Source organism: Rissa tridactyla, chromosome 6 (assembly GCF_028500815.1).
Source record: "Rissa tridactyla isolate bRisTri1 chromosome 6, bRisTri1.patW.cur.20221130, whole genome shotgun sequence".
Taxonomy (NCBI): Eukaryota; Metazoa; Chordata; class Aves; order Charadriiformes; family Laridae; genus Rissa; species Rissa tridactyla.
The window spans coordinates 5945944-5967906 of record NC_071471.1 but is presented as its reverse complement, the minus strand read 5'-3'; the positions used below and the strand labels follow the sequence as shown (position 1 = coordinate 5967906).

At 42.1% G+C, this 21963-nt stretch overlaps 1 protein-coding gene across 7 annotated transcripts; it reads right to left on the bottom strand.

Annotated features, from left to right (window-relative positions):
• Positions 1-349: 349 nt before the first annotated feature.
• On the bottom strand, positions 350-16180 carry LRRC31 (leucine rich repeat containing 31). Of its 7 annotated transcripts, XM_054207032.1 has the most exons (11): positions 15785-16179; positions 13588-13845; positions 12172-12321; positions 11608-11775; positions 8955-9122; positions 7921-8088; positions 6978-7145; positions 5709-5876; positions 4375-4542; positions 3108-3186; positions 350-2611 (listed from the first exon to the last, which is right to left on the bottom strand). In XM_054207032.1, exons 1-11 carry the CDS (start codon positions 15795-15797, stop codon positions 2503-2505), a joined length of 1617 nt encoding a protein of 538 aa, XP_054063007.1. In that variant the 5' UTR covers positions 15798-16179; the 3' UTR covers positions 350-2502. The 7 variants fall into 7 exon arrangements, with proteins under 7 accessions (XP_054063007.1, XP_054063006.1, XP_054063005.1 ...); XM_054207031.1 differs by having other exon boundaries at positions 2493-3186; positions 13615-13845; positions 15785-16180; XM_054207030.1 differs by having other exon boundaries at positions 2493-3186.
• Between the last annotated feature and the right edge of the window lie 5783 nt (positions 16181-21963).

The window sequence follows — 21963 nt, the reverse complement described above, 5'->3', positions numbered from 1 at the left end:
AAGGATGATTCAGAGACTACCAAGGAAATCACTGGAAGAGAGATATTTCTGGGAAGAGCAGCAGATAGACAGTACATTCAATACAAGTGATTTAACAAAAGCTTTTTACTAGCAGAATAGGTATGAGAGAATCATGACAGGGCAAAGGACTGAGAAGGGGATCATGAAAAGCGAGAGAAGGTTGCTAGCAGTGGGTCCATACTGTGCTCTGGAGCTGAGAATGAGGAACCCAAGTATGACACAGCAAGAAACCCCAATACTGAAGTCCAGTTCAGTCAGTACAATTACAACAAACACCAGACTTTAAACACGGGCCAGCTGCTTTACTGAATTGGAGAGAGAGGTTCAAGTGGGAGAGGAGTGAATCAGAGAGATTCTCACAGAATAGATAAAGGATCAATTTCCCAGCTGGACCAAAGGCAGATTTGAGGAGGAAAGTCACAGGAAGGCAAGCGATTAAGGGAAGAGGTTGGTGTGCTGCTGTTAAACAGAGATGATGGTAGTTCTGCATTAGAATAACTCTCCTGGCTTGAGTCCATGCTTGAAAGTCTTGTTAGACCTGTACCAAGCAAGGGCTCTTTGCTTCATTTCAGAGGTTGAGGATCCCTGTAGAAAATAACTGATCCCACACTGCAGCAATTCCCTGCTACCTTTGACCAAGACACTCCAGTTCATCTCACATTTCTCAGAGCTGGGGGAGCTGAGTGCTCTTTTCAAGTGGAACTGAAAGTGGAACCAGAAGTCCATAGAGACCCTCACATGAAATCATGGATGAAATGATCAAGAATGTGTGAGCCGATGCAGGCAGGACGGAGGAACAACCACAAACCATGGATGCAAAGCAAAGAACAAATTTAATTTCGATACCTCACAGACCAGGGAATCTCCGAAGCAACACCCGGGTGGAGGCATGCAAGCAGGGGACGCGGGTACCACAGCGCGAGAGAGAGTTCTTGTTAGCCAGAGTCCTTGGCAGCCAGAGAGTCCTTGTTAGCAAGAGCGCGCGCGGACTCCCTATTCTTGCTGGTATTTAAAGGGTTCAAACAGGCATAGTTTTCCCCCTGTGCTTTGATCTTCTTCAACAACAGGCCAGGATTCTCAAGCAGCTGGATAAGGTGTACCCGAGTCCATCACAGACTTATGTTATCTAAGTGCAAGTGTTTTTCTTGCAAGCACCCGAGACTGAATAACAATTAGTGTGATATATGTGTTTTCCAGCACCCCAGGTGCGAGTCACTTGAGCATATTTACAATCCCCCTCGCCAATCTTCCGTTGCTTTCCCACAAAGAGGTATCAGCACAGCATGGGCAGCTGCTGGTTATAACCCTGACCAGCCAGAAGCTGATGTTGGAAGGGTCACCTGGACTGAAAGGTGAATATTGTTCTGCATCTGCATGGGAGAACTTGCTGAGCAGGGTCCTATCAAGTTCAGAAAGTGCCATGGAACGATCCTGTTGTGCCTCTCCTCCAGGAGATTGCTGCAGCATGTAGATATACTCAGGGCTAATTGAGCAGTACTTTATCCCTCAAGCTGCCTCGGGATTTCTCTAAGACTCCTCACTCAGTGGGCAGATCTAATATCTTTACTTCCTAAAATACCTTACCAATGAATAATCCCACTGCAGTCTTTGAGCTCACGTGTGGGTTAACATGTTCCACGACACGAGTAACTATGCCAGAATTTGTCTCTGTGTAAGCAAATACAATAAAATACCAAATAAGAAATGATCAAATAAAAAAAGCAGGAGCCACTTACGTGTTCCAAGTTGGTGCTTTTTCTAACAAGTTTTGGGCACAGAGCGGGGTGTTCTGCTCTTAGCTAGAAGCTGCCTGGTGGCTTTGAATAGTAAACTTTGCTTATTCCCTTCATCTTTAGGGTAACGATAAGACCACTGCCTATGTCACAAGGTGATGTGAAGGTTAATGAATTAATCCTGAATGCAGGAAACATGAAGGCACTGTGGGGACTCCAACTGGCTTTCATATGCTCTAGATCAGACTTTTAGATTTGGAAGTTTGGGTTTGTGCTGCATGTCATAAAAGGGTCTGTACAGAAAGCACAGTCTGGGTAAGGCTGAAACAGCTCAGAATGAGAAGGAGCATCCCTTATGGATTGCTCTGCATCTGAAATCTTTGCTAAGGCAGGAGGACATATCTCTGATTTAACCTACCACAGCATTTCCCTTGCTCCTGAGACCTGCAAAGGCACCAATCAACTGTTTCTTACCTTGACTTTATGCTGATTCTGTACACAGGACTCATCTACACTATGAGATAGCATCCAGGACCACAGCAGAGGCAGAGCAGCTCCTTCTGTATTCTTATTGGACTAATATAAAATCTTGAGTTGTCGGGATGCTTTCCAAATCTCACAATTATGTAGATTTAATGCATTCACAAAGAGGCAAAAGTTTGGGGGGAGAAGAAACTAAAATTAAAAACTTAAAGGTTTCAAGCATTTTCACATTAGAGGCATTTTTTTTATGTACACGAGGCCACATTCATACTGCCCACCCACCTCTGTTAGCACACCCCAGCCACTTCCCTCCATTGGCAAACCTGCAGTGTGTCCATCTGAAATCATCACTGCTCTTTTGACAGTAGTCATTGCTGTATTCACAACACAAAGATAAAGCGTATACATTAGTGTAAGCATGGCCCACAGAATCTGAAAGAATGTGTTATTAAATGGAATGATCTACGCATGCAGAAGGTTGAATAACAGTTCTATATCATTGTGGAACTATTTCAAGAGCTCTCATGCAACGAGACTACTAAAAACTGGGCAGTCTTCTAAGTCAGAAACACATAATACTTGGTTCGTGTGCTGCTTGTGAAAGACCTTCCACAAACCTTCAACCTCCATCAACAGTCAAAACGAATGTTTCTTTTGTTGTCTCGATTAAAGCTTTCCAGTTGCTTCTGCTGCGCTTCTGAAAGGACCCATCTCTGCATCCCCAGCTCTGCCAAGGCAGGCAGCTTTGTCAGTGCCGCTAACAACTCGCTGAACCACGTCCCACAGTCACGGCAGGATGATGGGCGAAGGCTGACATCCAGCTCTGAGAGTTCTTTGAACACTGCTAAGCCTTGACAGAAAACGACCCACCCTTCGTCAGAGATGTTGTTGTTATAACTCAAATCCAACTTCCGTAATCGGGCTAGATGGCCATCCTGCATCAGTAATGCTGCAAGAAATGACAGACACAAACACAACTAACACATCATGGCAATTGCCTTAAAAGCTTTTAAGTAAGAAGAGTAGTATTTTAATACCATATTATTTAAGGCTTTTCAGCAGTCAAACAGCAAGATTCAACTCCTCAGCAACATAAAAACACTTGCTGTTGATCTCAGATCGTTTTATCACAGCTGAAGGAGTGTACAACATTTAAAACACAGGCAATTCAAAAGGAACAGAAGTATCAGGTTAAAATTGTATGGCAACCTGAAAACCTTTGAGTCAGCTGGAAGGTTATATCAAGTGCCAATTAAAATAGGCAGACAGGCTTTACAGGGAGATTTAGAAAAAGGAAAGCAGAATTAGATGAGGTTGCATGATTACAACAGCCACCTCTCACTGTGGGAGGCTAATGGGCCTAATATACCCTAAAGGGAACTGGGATCCTTATTGTGTGATTGGCAAAGGAGACACCCATCAAGGATGATGTTTGTAAAGTCAAAAATATTCAGGCTTCATCTCACCAGCCTTCAGATTACAGGGCCTTAATAGCTGTCACACAGCTATTGCCAATCTCAAGCACTCAAACCCATGAGTCAGGCCCACAGAATTGCAAAGTTGATCATAAAGTAAACAGGTTTTTAGAAGAATCCCAGAATTTATTCCTTCATTGGGTTTCCATTTTCCAGTATTTCTCAGCAGCTGCTAAGAGGTGAGCTAAAATATTTCTGGTTTAATTCTCCCATAATAGTTTGACTCCAGAAACACACCTAATGGACTGAGAGCTGGTAGTGCCCATATTACTGTCTGTCAGCGTCAGCACGTACATTCTCCATAAATTACTGAACCCAAAACCAGCAACCGAGCAAAATAAAACCCCTCAGAGCTTTAAATATCTGATATAAAAAACAGATGCAAACCCTACATTTTCTAAGTGCTGCCTTTTTGTATTAATAGATAAAACTGCCATAAGACTCTTTGCATTTTCATCCTTTTCAGCTTTTGCACTGTGCATGTACAGGTCACACAGTCTTCCGCAAAATGAAAACCCTTTCTGGGAAAAATACTGCTGTATTTTCCATCTTTTCATTTGATTTATGCAAAAACGTGCTCAGCCCATGGAACAAGTCCCTTCTGAATTGTGGTGTAAATGCCCTGGCTCCTTGACCGATAGTAAATACCATGTTATACGTACTTAGAAGCACCAAATCTTCAGCCACCAAGTTACAGCTGCTCAGTCTTAACACTTGAATCTCCGTTGCAAGCTTTAGTGCTCCCCAAAGCAGCTTTAGGTTCCCACCAACGCACTTATTCCAAGAAAGGTCTAATATCTCCAGTTCAGGAAGGTGAAGGGCAGCCTCAGCTGAAAAGATTAAGACCAGCAACTTCTGCTTACTAAGAGGAAACAACATGGCCTCAGTAGACACCTCACCAGCAATTCACCTGTAAACAGGCTCCTAACGGGCTGCCTACTTGTGCTTAGAATGACTTAATTTATCCTAGTAAAAGTCAGACAAAAAGTATCTATCTCCTGTGCTCTTTAAAGAATGTAAGAAGGACCTGCCTATAAAATCTTTAACGACTCTGTGGAGGGGTTTCTTGCCTTTCCGTTCACATTATGTCTTGACCTTGTCCCACTGAAGTCAATTTAACAGCTTATTTTTAAACCATTTTATATCAATTTAAAGACAGCAACTTTTGTTGTGAACTCCCCATGCAAGGTGAAATGCTCTGTATCTTTTGACAACACCGATTTCCATGATGTCACTCTTACATAATTGTAATGATATAAATATAGTACTCTTCTTGCAGGGACCTCAGACCAGTTTAGCTTGCTATTGCTTCTGCTGAAGGCAGTCAAGTTTTACTATAGGTTCCAATGTCACTAGTAAACAGTGCAAAATATATTACAAGTGCACAATACACAGTAGCTAATAGATCCCTCTGTACTTAGATATTGTGTGACATATGGAACGCCTATCAAACGGACAGTGTAGCCGCTAATCCAGTGAGATTTGCAATAGGTAGGCAAAAGAGGCTGAATTTATGTATCCTGTGTTAGATTGGACTTTTCTTTGTGGGTCTGCAATATCTTTCCCCCTACTGCAGTCATTGCCTCAGTTTCTCCGTTGCCCCATGCCTAACTCTATCCCAGAAAGTTTCTACTGAAACTTTCACCTGCAGTGAAACTTTACCCCACTAAACTGCAATGTTCCAACCAAACTATAATTACAGCATAATATGAAATCATGTTTTGCTTTCTATTCCAAAATTAGGCAGTATTCAAAAGCTCACTATCAGACAAAGGACTAAAAGGTCTTCATCCAGTCAGGTATAATGGGGGAAGACATACAACGTTCTTTCCTCGCAACCAGGTCCCATGAAGCACTGGTTTCATCACAGGCTTTTTCACTCGGGACCTGTGGTATAACGTAACCACGACCTTTGGAGTTCAGCCAAAGGAGAATGAAGTGCTTTGCCCCGCAAGGGTACACAGAGAATAGACACACTTTAAAAAAACATTCCTACCTAATGATGAAAACGACTCTTCATGTAAACAACAGTTGCTGATGGCCACAGATTTCAACTTCGGTAAAAACCTGAGCCTGCCTAGAAGTGGATCAGCTGAGACTCCTACATTTTTATTGGAGGATAAGTTCAGCTCTTGAAGACTGGAGAGTAAAGGTATCACCTGGGCTATGAAAACATGAAATATTTATTAGACAGTCACCGATCCAGAACAAATATGTAGTTTTATATTTGCCTGACATCATTTCTTTTCTTTATAAATCAATTCAAATGTCTAGGCCAAGTTTTGACACTCAAATTTACAGTGAGTAATGTTTTAGACCATAAATAGCCTTGTCATTTTCAGTAAGAATGTTTAAGAAATTAGGTATTACATACTGTGTGGAAGGTTGTCAGAACATGGCTTCCTGTTGAAATTTTCTCCATGAAGCAGGGAATGTAACATTAAATGAGATGGGGGTTATTTCCAAATGTCTTCACTGCTAACTGAAACTCCTTTATATTAATGTTATTATTCTCTATTGGTCAAGAAATTAAAAATAAATCATGACTGCTATTACTAATAGTTAATACTTCCCAATGTTTCAGCAGCAGCTTTTCAAATTATCTTTTCTATCATGGAAAATAAGATGTGGGCAATATAGGCTCTGAGTCATGGGATTTTCTGTTGTTGTTCTAAAGAGTAAAAAACAATGTCAAAATGTTACGTTAATTCACATAGGAAAATAAACTGTCTCACTGATTAAATGGGAAATGTTTTTTTCTTCCTAATAGTACTTATGAGTTGGATCATAAATGGAGACTGTAGTTTTCAGCTTTTCTATAAAGAGTAGCTGCAATGCAAGGTCTCCTAACACCAAAGTTCACCAAGGGAGTTCCAGGCAGTCACATTTAACGCACATATGCACCTTGGATCCGAGCCAATTTATACCAGCAAGGAAAATGTCCCTGGATATTTCCAAAATTGCTGATTATCAAAAAAAGCAGTGCTTGGTGGCAGTTCCTACATTCCCATCGTGGGTCTGAATCATAATGGATTCAGGTCCTTAGTTGCAAATGGGATCAGACAGTATGAGATTTCCTTTGATACAGCAAAAAACCATTCCACATTGATCAAGAAAGCTGTCTTCCACACTGCACTTCCACAACTGCCTAATGAAAACGTACTGAGATCTGCTAGACTAGGTCAGGCAGAATCCCTTACGCCTTTGAGATATTTTCAGAAGTCAAAACCTACATTCTTAATGGATTTCCTCAACATGTCCTTACACAAAACGGTCATGTCCTCTTCTGTTACGCAGCACTGGTGGAGATCAAGGACTTCAAGATTTTTCAAGCTGGCCAAATGAGCTGTTGAGTCTTTAAAGCCACCACCAATCTCTTTGTTACATGATATGTCTAATTTTCTTAGCTCGGCAAGGTGCTGTAAAGCAGTGTCTGAAATGGGAAAAGGAGCATGCTGGTCATTGGCTGCTACAATAGCACAGGTCACGGCTTTAGTGTTTATTTACTTTAACGTCAAAGTTTGCCCAAGGTATTGCAGGCAAAGCTCTCAGACTAAGCTTTAGCGTATAATCACAGCAGACATACAGTAATACCGCAAAGCTTCCCATCCATGCAACTCCATTCTTCTCTGAAAGAGCAGGTGAAGGTGAGGGCAGCTCAACCCCTCATCCCCCAGATCCATTCAGTCCTCAGCCTTTTGCTGAAATTACTACTGGGTGTGCTAATTAGTGCCAGTTGTTTTGTCCTATGGGTAAGACCTCCACTAGGGACAGACACAGATAATAACCCCATTTCATATGGCTTCACTGGACGCTCATTAAGCGATAATGGTGAATTTGGATTCCCCTCTGAGATCAGGATTAGCTTGTTAAAAGTTTGCTAGCCTGTCTGTGCCCTTGTCTATGTTCTGTCTGGGGAGAGAGGAAGCATGTCCAGAGAGCCATTAATCTACCCTAAGATGTGTCTTAGATAAATGGTGTGGAGGGTGACTCTCCCCACTGACTTTCACAGGCTCGAGCTCAGGGAAGATAAATGCTGCTCCTGCCGAAAGTCTCTGTAGTCTTTTATCAATCCTCAAACAGCAAATAACGATTGCCCATTAATACTGCCAAACCATCAGCAAAATCCCACCTCATTGCCTTTCTTAAATGGTTTTCAGGTGTACAATTTATTCAGAATGAACGTCTTTCTGAACGTAAAGTCTAACCTAAGCCCTGGAGGCTGTCTTGCTTTAATCCACACATGTGCAAGTTTAACTCTTTCAAGCCTGGCACATTTTTCAGATCCTGAGCAATAACCTTCATGCTGCAGCCGATGTGTTTGTTGATAGAGAGATCTAATACTTCAAGCTTTGGGATCACATTTAGAATTTCAGCTGGGGAAAAAAAAAAAAAAAGAAGAGAAAACCAGAATTGGTAATTGTCTGGAATATATACAGATGAACCCTAGAGAAATACAGCACCATGACAAACAGGAAGAGGTAGGCTGGGTTTGCCTATACATGTGGTTTAGACTTACTAAGTTCCTGTAGCAAAACAAAGATTGGGTAGGAATCAAGAAAATCAGTGAAAAAACTGTATGAAAATAAAGGTGAAAAAATACAGGACAGTTAGAAAAATGCAGGAGATAAAAAGCAGGAATACAAAGAGAACGAAAAACTTCTAATTAAAAGATACAGGACTGTATGTTGCATATGGCCACCTCCTGCAGTGGAGATGAGAGCACAAGGACTTCTCTTTAGGGAGAAAATATCTTTTAAAACACAGAATCAGATCAAAAGACCACACAGGATTAAACTATGGTGAGAGGAAAGAGGGAAGGGGTGATCAGTGGTTGCCAACTCAGACTAAATTCCCATCCCACAGCCCTTCTTTCCCATCCCATGGCGAACTATGTTTTCAGCTGCTTAATTTTAAGCAACCAGTGTTGGAAATTCTGGTACAGGTGACTTGCTCAGGGTCTCAAAAGATCCAGCAGCCCTGGACCACTGAGGCAGCCAGACTGTAGTTTAGATCTAGCTATTCTTCTCAACCCTACCCCACATGATTAGAGAGAACAACTTTCTTCTTTGGAAGAAAGTGCATTAAATCCCAATACTGTGTGGCAAATACTATTAAAATGCAGACCCTGAAATAAATGAACTTGCAACTAATATTGAGCTCAATACAGCCATAATCTAAGTCAAACAAGTCACATTTTTGTGAAGCCAGTCTCTCTGTCCAGCTATGTGGATATACATACCAAGGGATTCTCCATCCTTTGCTGTCAGGTTACAGTCTGTAATTTTCAGAAGTTTTATCTTGCATCCTTTACGAAGTTTTTTTGTTAGAAGTGATAGTTTTCCACCTATGTTACTGTTCCATGATAAATCCAGTTCTTCAAGTTGAGGAACAATTTCAAATGCCTCTCCTGTAACATAAGTCTAAGATGATTCATTCTAGGTATCAATTTCAGCGCAAGACAAAAATACAGGCTCTGAATATATTAAAGGGGAAGTTTAGCTCCTTAATTCTCAAATTATTATATTTTGAATGGCTTGCCAGGAAAATCAGAGTATGCCATGAATGGTTCCTACTGCAGCAATGTTGTATAAATTCTCACCTCGCCTAAAGAGCAATAGAGACCACAAGTCATTGTCACGGCACACACCGACTGCTTGCCCATCACTGCAGACCTGTGCCAGGACCCAGAAAGTCTAGTCTATAGGGAAATCAATACAAGTGACAAGTCGGAATTTACTGTCCTGTATAGTTCTGCTCTGTTTTATTATCTGTTCTGTTTTATTATCCAACGTCCTCTGTACTGTGTACACAGGTCATTTTGGAGGAGATGAAAGAAGTCCCCTCACAGCGATTTCTGAAAATTTAAAGTTTTATTTCTTATAGGAATTTCTGACTCGCTTCATAAAGAACCAAGATGAGCATTGTTTTGACCTAACCTAACTTTCCTGTATTTTCAAGGCAGACACGCTGATTTTGATTACATTCAGAAAAATAAGCCTTTTCCAGGCCTGATGCACCTGCCAATATGAACTGTGTTAGTGCCGCTTTGTAATACTAACTTCCCACTGCAAAATCCAGCTTCCTAACTTCCTTTCTAGAGCATGGAGGCAGATGTATATTTATACAAACTCATTCCCAAGAAAGATCAATTAATCAGACCATATGCAAGTGCGATTTCAAAGTGTCACACACAAATTTTTGATCTAAAGTCTCGTCATCAACCTAATAATTGAGAATTGTATTTTAATAATAAAACCCATTCATGTCTGTGTGTTTTCATAATTAATTCTTCAGAAATGATTTATAATAGAAAAATAATTATTTGTGGTGTTGGAAGTGAATATCCAGGTTTGAGAGAAAAGGACGTGTCTTAATTTTTATTTTTGCATTGATTTTAAATTTTTGCCTCAGTCTTGAATACTGAGCAATGCACTACAGTTCAGAAATGGTTTTGCCTCTGCAGCATGGCCTGTTTCTCTTTGGCACAGGGACTAGAATTCTGGACACATTTTCCACCCAAAAGACAAATAAAGGACTATAACTCCAGGAAACGTTTCCTACCACCTCTCACAGTCACGATTGCGAGCAATTACATAGGAGAGGTTGATATTATAGTTCTATTTGAGGCACTGATTTCTAAGCAGAACGCACCGAGTCCACAAGTGACCACATTTCCACAGACAGATGTGGAGATAGCCAAACAGGCACTACTGGCCTAAATATGCACGCTGTTTTCAAAATTGCAGGCAAAATCAATGCAAACTGACTGTTGCTATTCCACATGTCAAGGGCATCACATTTTGACTGGAAAGTCAAGTCCTATGACCAGTTTTGTGTCTGTCTCAGCAGAGGCCAAGCCAGAAGGGCAAAGGAAACAGCACGGAAGAACCAGGCAGAATAAATCAATTGGAAATATAAGCAAGAGGAAAAAAAAGTATGAGAAAAGGGTTTGAAAAAGAATGAAACAGATTTGAAAGAAAATCTGATAGAAAATGAAACACAGATTTTACCCTCATCAGAAACAGCCCAGTTATTTTCACCAGCTTTTGTAGAGACGCATTTTTCCTCCCCAACAGATACCATGACCCACTTTTGAGCTACCACCATATATGTCATTTATTTCTGAACCTTTCCTGGGAAAAGCCTGTGTATGAATGACATAAACCCCAGCTTTATAACTCAGAGTGGTTTTTAGAACTTGCAAAATAAGCAGTAGTTTTTTAGAATTCCTAGTTGATTGAGTTTGTCCTTCTTCTAGATACATATCACAGACCCACCCCAGAGTAAATTCCCAGCCCAGAGGTAAGTGACTCAGCATCAGAACCCAAGTGCATAACACCACCTTTAAAACCTCGAAATCTTATGCTTTGCAGAAAGCAGGGTTGAAGGCACTCCAGGCAAAGAAGTAAGCAGAGCAATAAGCTTCTCCCAGACTTGCAAAAACAAGCCATAAAGCTCCGAGGCAGCACGTCTGGTTGTAAGTCTCTCACAAATGACCATCCTTTTTTTTGTGATGACACTCATCTGCCCTGCAGCATGAAGACCTAAACTGACCCTGTTATGACTGACTGTTTCAGTTCTTCTGTCTACCATTAGATATCAAAGCTGGCAAAAAAACCCCCAACTAATCTAAATTGAAAACATGCTTTCCTGCAAATAGGAATGAATTCTGTTCCCTTCTGAACATGAAAGCGTCATACCCTGAGGAATGAACTTGGCAGAGCTACTCAAATGTATAAGGTCGCTCATTAAGCCCAAGTTCTTTCTAGTGTTTCACACCGGGAGTTTACATTGCCCAGTATGGAAGGAGCAGGAGTAGGGTGTAAGAAGAGATGAGATAGATTACGTTAGACCCAAGCTGTCTGGAAGTAAACGTAAATGAAATCCTGTACCTAAGGAGGTGACATCCTCAGCTGTCAGCCTGCAGTTGTTAAGTCGAAGGACTTTTAACAGGTTCACATGATGAAGATGAACAGTGAGAGCTTTCAAAGTCCCACCGACACAACTGTTCCAGGACAGGTTGATCTCTTCCAGCTCTGGGAGAAATGGCAGTAAAGAAGCTGTAAAAAAAAAGAAGAGAAAAAGTATATTATTTTTGCATGTTACCTGCGCACCCTGGATGTCAGTACAACTTAATACAGAGATGCTTTCTGTAACCAACACAGCATTATAAAGCCATGAGAATTTGTACCTCAGTTTTCTTACCCGTAGTTTGAGTGTAAGGTAATTAATCTGTCTCACAGACTGTATGATTTTTATATTTATATATATTATATAATTTATATAATTTATTAATTAACTTTTCTCAGGGACCTGGGACCACTAGATGGAATGTTAAATAAAGTCAGGCCTGTATAAAAGAAAGGGAAGGGAAAAGAGGAGAGTGAATAGTTGAATAGGCAAATAAGAATTAAAGAAATGTATGAAGTGACTAGTTGAATAAAATGTGTATTTACCCAGCTCTGTTACATCTGCTGCACTTAATGCACAATTATTTAGATCCAGATTCTTGCTGTTGGCTTTCTTTCCCAGTTTCTGCATGAACTGGTTAAATCTCTGCTCACCAGATGGTGACTCCGCTTCAGAAATGTGATGTGAAAGTCCATCTGAGTAACAAAGAAATAGGGCCCTGGTTACCTTTGCTACTAACACAATATGTAAAACCCGTCTGTGGCTGTCGGGTGAAGACTTTAGGAAATGAACTAAATCTGTCAGTAAACAGGGCTATGACCAGTGTGGACCAATAACTTGAGTAATAAAATCACTATAGAGAAGATCACTACAAAGCTCCTGATGCAGAGTTACAGAAGAATCTCCTGTTGCACATCTCCACGCTACCTTATGCCAGTGACTTTGGAGGTTTGCACCACCAGTTCAAGGACATGAAATTCATGCAAAACTCTGAACTGCAGCTATTCTGGACGCACAACTTGTATAACCACCTCTGTGTGCCTGCACTGTAGCCACACTGCTGCAATACAGTCTGTAGTTAATCAATTAACACAGAGTGGCCCTGCAATTGTGTGGCGAACCTGCTGCTTCCTTCATCCCAGCCTGTGTTCATTTTCATACCTTGTCTGCGTAAGGCAGTCCCTGCTTTTCTTGGCTTTCCAACGCAACGCCCACTTACCTTTTTTGTCCATGCAGCTTCTACAGCAAAGAAAATTGCATTTACATTCCTTGCTAAACACTTTAACAAATCAGTCCTTTCCTATAGCTGGAAAAAAGCAGCCAAAAATTACACAAAATAGCAATCCCACTCTCGGTAGCTGTCTTCCCATTGTTTCCCCACACCTAACCAAGACTCTTAGGACAAAGGATGGGGTTCTAAGCTTTACTTCCAGCTCTTTTTTAAAAATAGCCTCATTTTCTCTGGTGTGGATGTCAAGAGTATTCTTGTGTGTGCAAAATAACATACACGATGAACTTCCATTCCCTTCCCCTCCCCCTCACCAGTGTCAAGTGGCAGGAAACATCTGCTCTTGTTGTCTTCAGATCGCTTTAGCAGCAGGGTGGACAGGGACCGATCTTAAATACAAGCCAAGCTACTGCTCAAAGCCTGGCTTTGAAACCAAACAAGCTCAGCAACTAATGAGCTGACTCCAGCGCTGACCTCTCACATTGGAGATCAAGAGTGAGGTGACACAAAAGCTTTACCCCTCCTCAGCAACATGGATCTCACTCCTTGCTTGGCACCTATCAAATTAGAGGGCACATCCTTGATAATGTTCCAATCAGAAGCGAATCCTGGCTAAAGGATAAACCGTAGGCAGCAAAATACAGGATTTTGACTAGCAAGAAAAGCAACTGGATTTCTCTGAAATTAAAATATATACACATTGACATGTATTTCATTATTGTGCCAGCGTTACCTCCTACAGAGAGATCTTGCTTCTCACTCTGATCATCAGCTTCAGAGTTGTTTATTTCTGTTTCTTCAGTTTCCCTTCTGTCCTTCCCCTCAGATTTTCCAAAGTCAAAGCTCCTGAAGAATTTTTTGATGGCTGAAGGCCGCTCTTTTCTTTTTCCAGGAGAGGACTGCTTCCCTTGGAACTGTTTCATAACAAAGTCAAATGGGGAACTCGTTGGGATATCCTCTTCATGCTCATTCTGGCAGCTCTGAATGTCATCTTTTAGCGGATCAGCAGACATAGAAAGAATTACACAGAATCACAGAGTGAAGGGGGTTGGAAGGGACCTTCAGAGATCCTCTAGTCCAACCCCCTGCCAAAGCAGGTTCACCTAGAGCACGCTGGACAGGAAAGCACCTAGGCAGGTTTTGAATATCCCCAGAGAAGGAGATTCCACAACCTCTCTGGGCAGCCTGTTCCAGTGCTCTGTTACTGATAGAAGTCACTGAAAAGAGTCTGGCCCCATCTTCTTGACACCTGTCCTTTAGATATTCATAAGCATTGATGAGATCTCCTCTCAGTTTAGTTTTAGCAATGTTTACTCTTGCTTACCTTCTCTCATAACGGCAGATGCACTGAGAATTTCCTACTATTCCCTCCGTGCTAACATCAGAAAGGCACTGTTTAGCAGACCAGACTCTGAACTCATTTCTCCTCCTCCAAAGGGAACCGGTAATGCTCAGTATTAGCACAGCAGACTCCGTGGTCCCAGTCCTCAATGGTACAAGTATCACTCTCTGCTGCCTTGTTAACGCAGACTGCCCCTAAGGCCACCCCACCTGGCCACCAGGGCTAACCTGCTGCTTCCTCTATCATTTAATCCCCAGCTTCAGCTCATAGTCTCATGGCCACATTAAAGCAAAGTCGAGATGTCCCCGTTCTGGGGGGACACCAGGTTAAGTTTCACACCAAAATGATTCTTCATGCTGAAGGCCAGTCTGGCAGTCAGGAAGGTGAGAGGAGGAGGTGTGCAACAGTGGGTACAAGGACATCCTTGCCTGAACAATGTCACACACTCCCAAGCTCAGGGTGGAACGTGCAAACGAAACCCCATTAACCTTAGTGCAAAGCTGAAGTGATAGTGCAGAAAACAACCAGATACTGTAGCTACGAGCACTGGGAGCGGGCCGCTGCTGAGAGAAAACAAGCCCCCCAGGCAGCTTCTTTGGAACAGTTCAGTACTGTAGTGACCTCAGTTTCAGTGACTAATTCACAGGTAAATTAAAGTTTGACTTTATAATTTATACACATTCTTCCCTTATTTCTGTTTATATTATACAAGCATCATCCGGTGATTCTGATGTGGCTTTGTTTTTCTCTAAACATTAATTTAATGCTCTTTCTTTAGTTTTAATTCTAGCATCCTCCTTCACACACATACTTTTAATGGAGCAGTCATAAAAACTAAGCAGGCATTCATTGACTTTTGCTTTGTGAGGACATTACGGAAAAGCTGCGTATCAAGTCCCACTGTGTGCTGCTGACTGCAGGGGGAATGACCTGTGCTCAGACCTCGATCCCGTAATACCCCAGAGCCCATCAATGGATTTCTGCGCTCACACAGATTCCTCCTTCCCCAGTACAAACCCGCACACAGAACTCATTCCACAAATTCCTACCATCCATAGAGTACATGAACACGACCGTTTTAAAAACCATCAATTATATAGAATGCCACTGGCATCAACTTTCCAAAAAAAGAGAAACACAGGAGGAAGTATCAGAAACCCTATGACTTGCACAGATGGTTTTCATGCTATTACAGCAAGAGTCAGGTCAGGGGGAAAATGTCAAAATAAAGCAAATGTAGTTTTTATATACATAAACTTTGTGTGTGTGTGTGCGTGTGTATATAAATGTGGGTATATATACTGACGTATACAAATTTATGTAAATTTTCTTATTGAGTTGGAAGTTACCTGCCATGATACAAGTGTTCAGCAGCAGAGCACTTACAATTATGAAAAGGTGATGCATTTTTTAAAGTCTTGCTCTTAATAGCCTGTCACAGTTGAATTTCTTATAGGTACAAAAATTATACAAAACAATGTACACAGCTGTATGCACATATTTTCTGAGCTGCAAAGCAATGCTGGTTACCCTGGCTGTGTTTTCATTCTGCACAGTGGTAGTATTTTAAACAGACAAAGAAACATACCTGTCTTTTCCATTGGTACCCTTGAGGATCCCTTTCACGTTTTACAGTACTTTCAGGGCTTGCAGGAGAAGTGAGCCATGACGTGCAAACAAAACCTCACTTCTTTCTCTAATGGGACTTCCCACGTAGTTTTCTTTCAAAAGTTTCTGTCTTCACCGGTTTGATAGCAGCAGCTCTGCACAAGTGGTTTGTTGGCTCTTTCCCAATGCCTCTATTCTTCTGCACTGTCTCCCAATTTCAGGCTGCGGTCCCCAGCCTCTCTTTTCTGGGGAGCTGTTGAGAAGTCCATTTAAATGCTCTGATCATGTCCCAGTTTAGATCACTCACAATGCAGAAATCAGGAAGTGGCAGCCCAGACCTCGATACTGCACATTAACCACTGCATGCCCCTGAAACAGCTGTTGTTAGGAGAGGCTGAGTCACTTTATAGATCAGGTTACAAAAATACCTGAAGAAAAGCTCTTTGTTTTTCCACCCCTTTTGTCCATACTGGTCAGAAATACTGCTGGAGGCTGAGCAAAGCCACGCTGTCAGCAGGATGTTGCATAGTTTAACAAGAAAAAGGCATACAGAGGACTAGCGCGCTCCTGTTCATTGTAGGGCAATGGGAAACGAGAGAGGAGAGGGCATACTGCGTCATGTGGCACAATCTGCTTGTAGGAAACAGCATGATACAACGTTATGATGAAATCATTTGATACACCTATACATACATCAAGCTTCACTATACCTTTTTTGTCTGTCTGTCTGCCCTAGAATCTGATTTCCATGACGGCGAATGTTACAGTTTCTAGCTTAAACATACTCACAGCCATTTATGATTAATCTCTTTAGCTTTGATGATTCTTTTTCATTTATGAGGTCTTCACTTTTGTAGCCTAAACCAACCAAACTCTTGTCTCCCCTCATGTGGCAAACTCTCTGCTTCCCTTATCATTTCCTGCTCACCTTTGTCTGCACCTGTTGAATATAATTTACACTCCCTTAAATACACGGGACCATCCACTGATATGTGTACACTAAAGACACATGCAAACCAGAGTGCTCTTGGCAGAGAATGATAAAGCTGGTCAACAAAACTAATGATTCCTTTGAAAGCATCTGGTTTAGTGGCCAGCCCAGCCCAAACCACGACAAGCAGACACCAGCCGTGAGGACAGGCTTGACTCCGTGTGTCAATGTACAAATGATTCAGACAGGGTGGAATCAGGCACAGGGTGCTGCTAGGAGCTGACAGGATAAGACTGAGAGAAGAAAAACTTAAAGTGAACATCAAGAAAATCCTCCTGCCCGTGAAAAGTACCACGCTAGGAAACATTTACAGTAGGAAAAAATGCACAAAAACACTGCGATGAACCGTCTTTCCCTGCAGGAATAGAGGGAATATTTTCCCAAACAGAAAGGATCTACAAGTTGGTGTTAGGGTTTTCTGACACCTGGAGTGGCCGTCCTGTCCCAATTTCTGAAACTAGTATCTCACTACAGACCTGTATTGACAGGGAAAGATCACCTCCCTGCGTACTAATTCACTTCATGTGTTCAGGCATGTCGGCTATGCAGACTATTGAAAATCCCAAGCATTTCTGTTGGTAAGGAACTCATTGAATTTGACATCCTTTTTCCACTTGTGCTTAACACGATGGCCAGGGATGAAATGGAGACAAAGCAGCCCAGGTTTGTGCACGTGTGCCAGGCTCTGCTGGCCCAAAACACTCGATGCCTGCTGCAGTTCAATGAGAACGTGGAATGGGAATCTCATAATCTCCGCTTGCTGGAACTGGGGAAATCCTTAAGCATGTTAAGCACCAATTACAGTGGTTAGGCTGGGCTAATTTGAATGCTCTGACATCAGTGTGTTAGGTGATGCGTTGCCCATTCAGAAATTCTTTCACCACTTTAGGCTGTTGAATGATAGTGAAAATACTTCATGGCACCATGACAGCATCCCTGTAATCCGGCGAGAAGGGAAATGTAGTTTTGCGGTGACCTAGTTTCCTCTTCCCAGCAAGCAAATTTCTACCTTTTTTTACAGCAGCTATGAGGGAAGAGGGGACACGAAGGTTACCCCAAAAGCAGGATGACTAGAGAGAGGTGGCTGCATTGGGCTGAAAACACGAGCATTGCTTTGCAATAGGCCCAGGCTGGGCTGTCAACATGCAATGTATCACGACGGCCAGGCCCAGCCATGCCTCCGTTAGCTGCTGGACTGGCGCTTGCTGTGTCGGTTGGTGTCTCCTCCACGCCACACTTCCGAACGTGTGTCCTGCTCCTGCCTTGCGGACCCGCGCATCTGCTTCTTGCAGTGCGTCATGGACAGCACAGGGCAGGCTTAGCTTTTGGAGTTTAAAAATAATAAACGCCTTCCCCTTTCTATCCAGTTAAATGGTTTGTGACCATCTGCCGAGTGCTCAGTGTCACAGTTGTTTATATCTACTCTTCCCTCTGTGGAGGCCTGGGGCAAGGTTAGGAACAGAACCAATTTTGGAACAAAATAGTTAAAGTTGCATCCCACACAGCATCCACTGGTGAGAGATTAACGTGGATTTTCGTACTTTGCCTCATTGTGACTCCTTAATCCGGCATATATTCCAAAGAAATAATGCCATTAGAGGATTAGTGCCACAAGTTCATTTGAAAAAAAGGATTTGTAAACACTGAAATCCTATATTCTATGTACTTAATCACTGAGTATCATTTTGGGGATTTCCTCTCCCTTTAGTAGTGTCTCTTTCAATGAAACCCAAGCAAAGTACCAAGTCTGTTTTGGATGGCCCTTATTACCCATTAAAGGAAAACAAAACCCCAAGCATCTAGTTAAAATAATACAGAATCTAAACATGCCGGACTAAACCCATCCTTGCTGTCATACAATCACTGCAGTTATACCAGGGAGGCACTTGGCCCAATATTTAGATAGAATTTAATGAGTTTGGATATTTATCTGCTCGGGATTTTTAATATTCTGAGTCCTGTAGCATATAGTAACTCAGTGACTCTTGTTTGCTTCTAAGGCAGTTCCCTTCCCCAGCTTTGCTCACACCCAGTGAAGCTGCTGTTCTCCTCTCTGTGGGAGAAGGAGACTGAATCACTGACGTTATTCTTTCTCCCTTTCCTTAGCACACATCCCTGCTGCTGTATTTCCCTTTTCTGCGTGACTGCCACTGCCTGCTGCAGCCTCCATGGGCTTCTCTTGCTTGGCTCGATTTGTTGCAGGCTGCCTAGGCGAAGTGGGCGGTTGCATGGGCCAAGAAATTGCTGGGGGTGAAAAAATGCTTATTGCCCCACTGCTGACTTTGCCAGTGCCAGGTGACTTGTCTTGGGCTGTGCTGACTCAGAACACATGTGCCAGCTGTTGCCAAGTGAGGGTAGGGAAAGCGTGGCCTGCTCCAGTACCAGGTTCACTGATCTCACCTTTCCTGGCCACGTACATCAAACCATGGCCTCCAGAGCTCTCTCCACCCTCTCCCGCTCTGTCCCTTCCCTTCATCCTCCAACTTTAACCCAGTTCTGACCCCTCATCACTGAGGCAGCAAAATTCAGTCTTGCCTACATAGCTGAGAAGCCTTCAGCTGGCACTGATGCTGGCATTGATTGCTGGCGCCACAATATCTGTGTCATCCACTGATTCGATGTCGACTCTCTTTACACCCAGGCAACTCACAAAGCAGCAGGGATCAGCTTTACAGCCAGACAAAAACCTTCAGAAGAGACTGTACACGCAATGGGCTGGAAGGATCGTTCCCTGAGGATGAATGAAAAGATGCAGCCGCACTCAGCAGCGGGAAGTGCTCTGCAGAACTTGGGGTAGGAAATGTTGCTTGGATTTCCAGGTAGAGCTGCCATCTGGATAAATACTTTTTCCTTGCATTCTTATACTCTCAGAAATATTGTGGAACGCTAACAATTCCCTGAAGCAAACTCATTCCAGACTTCCCTGCACTGAGACCAGCGTGCATGCCTGAGGATTCAATTTGGTCCAAAGTATCCGAGTACCCTCATCATTTCCCACAAAAGAAATATCCAACATTCTGATTTTAATAGACCATCAGCCTACAGTAGCTCCTGAGGCAGCTGTTTAAAATACATTTCATTGGGTTATGAAAACTAAATCCAACCCCTTAATCTGTGTTTATTTACAACCATAGACTGATCACTGGGGGGGTGGGGGGAGGGCTGAAGAGGCACTGAGAAACTACGAAACCAGCTAAAACCTTGGGTTCAGAAATGCATGTGCCTCTAAGTAACCTTGAACAGTCCCCTAAACTCAGCGAGACTTTTCACGGGTGGAGAGGCCGAGGAAGCTTTTGACATTTCACTGTACATTCACACTTTAAAACATAACAAAAAGTGAAGTTTTGTTCATGCACGGTGCTAGCATACAAAGGTGGGCTCTGCCTGACCTGAAAGGGCTGCACACTTGGCAGGACAATCTTGCAAGTGCATGTGCTGGATGAACTGGTCGTGAGCAGAGGTGTGTGACAGCCCCTGTTGCCACTGATTTATTACAATTACAAGAATTTCAATCTTGTATATACCAGCACGAGCTGCTAAACATGAACTGTGGAATTCTAAAACATATTCTTTTTTTCAAAGCCAGAATTTACCTTACCTACTATAAAATAATAGCAATGATAAATACATTTTTCCAACTACTATCTCATCTTGGATATGCATTTTGATTTCCATAAAAAGCATGACTAAAAGATCTATCGCAACAAATGTATATTTATATCCCCAGTGCAGATATTTTTAACATTCTGATATTGAGTTACTCTTTTTTAAGTGGAACTACACAAATACAAACTTAATGTTTCATTCTCTATTACCGTATACTAGTCTGATGGAGAAGATTTTCAGGCTGGAAAATTCTTTTTGGTTGAACTTATGCCAGGATTAATCCCCTTTAAGTTAATCATTTACATGAATGGGTAATCTGCAGAGTTCATGCAAGGCCTGCAAACTATATTAATTACTAGAAACCTAATTAGAAATCAACAGAGTCAAAGGATCAGTGTTACTTCCATACGGTACCATCTGGTACAATGGGTCTGGATAGTTCAGCAAAACTCCCCATTGCATTCTGCGGAACTTCAACCTGAATAGGTGTTGCCAGAGAGAGCAAGTTTATGCTGATACATGAGCTGGTCGTAAAGCATTTTTAGGGTCATCCTAAATGACAGCATCTCAGTCCCTGTATTTCTAGCTGTTATTTCAAGAGTTAGTTCAAAAAAGAATATTTATTCAAGTTTTCTTTTTGAATGAGATACCAATGCAGTTGGTATTTTGCCTTTCCACATCCAAAAATACCCTAAATCCATGCACAGGCTAATGAAAAAAATCCCCAGACAAGCAAATACGAAAACATGTCTGACATAAAATATAAAAGGGGACTTCCAGAGTGAAAAGAGTGAAATCCCATAGATGACACAAACGTGGGAGAGCGCAGTGTACATTACTTCTGTTGTGCATCCATGGAAATGGTAATATAATTTTACCAACAGATTTGCCCTTTCAGCATGTGGCCAGTTTGAAAGTTTTGACCAAACATTTCAGTCCTGCTGGCCAAACAAAAAGTCAGGTATTTGAAAACTCAACTTGTACGGTTTTAAATCCAGACCTTTCCAACCATTTTGATTCAGGGAGACATAAAATAAAGTCTTCTTTCAACATACAATGTTTGGTCAATTTCATTTTCAAAGGAACTTAAAGGTTAGCCACATTTCATCACTTAGATTCACTCATTGGCTTTTGGAATTGAGATCAGCTGTGATAAGTAAAATTCAGTAGCTTCAGTTTTGTTCCCGATTGGGTCCAGTTATCTCTGGTTAATTCCCAGATTTCCATTGGGAGTGAGATAGCTGTGTAATCCACCTACTCTCTCCAAACTTCTCTCAAGAGCTGTGGTAACTGTAATGCTTTTCCACTGGGCAGCCAATTGTGTTACAACCCGTTACCTTTCCAGTGAGGATTTGCTGATCTTGTCAGTATGTATTTAGTACAGGCGAACACCAAAGTTGGGCACTTCCCTCTTCAGAGTGTCCTGCAACTCATCAAGGAACTAGAGCACCTACCCTTCAACCAAGCAAAGGGCTGAAGATTGGAAGAAAAATTAACTCCCAAGGAGTGCTACAGCTTAAAGGACATTCTGCACACCCAGGACGTCAGATGATCACAGTGAC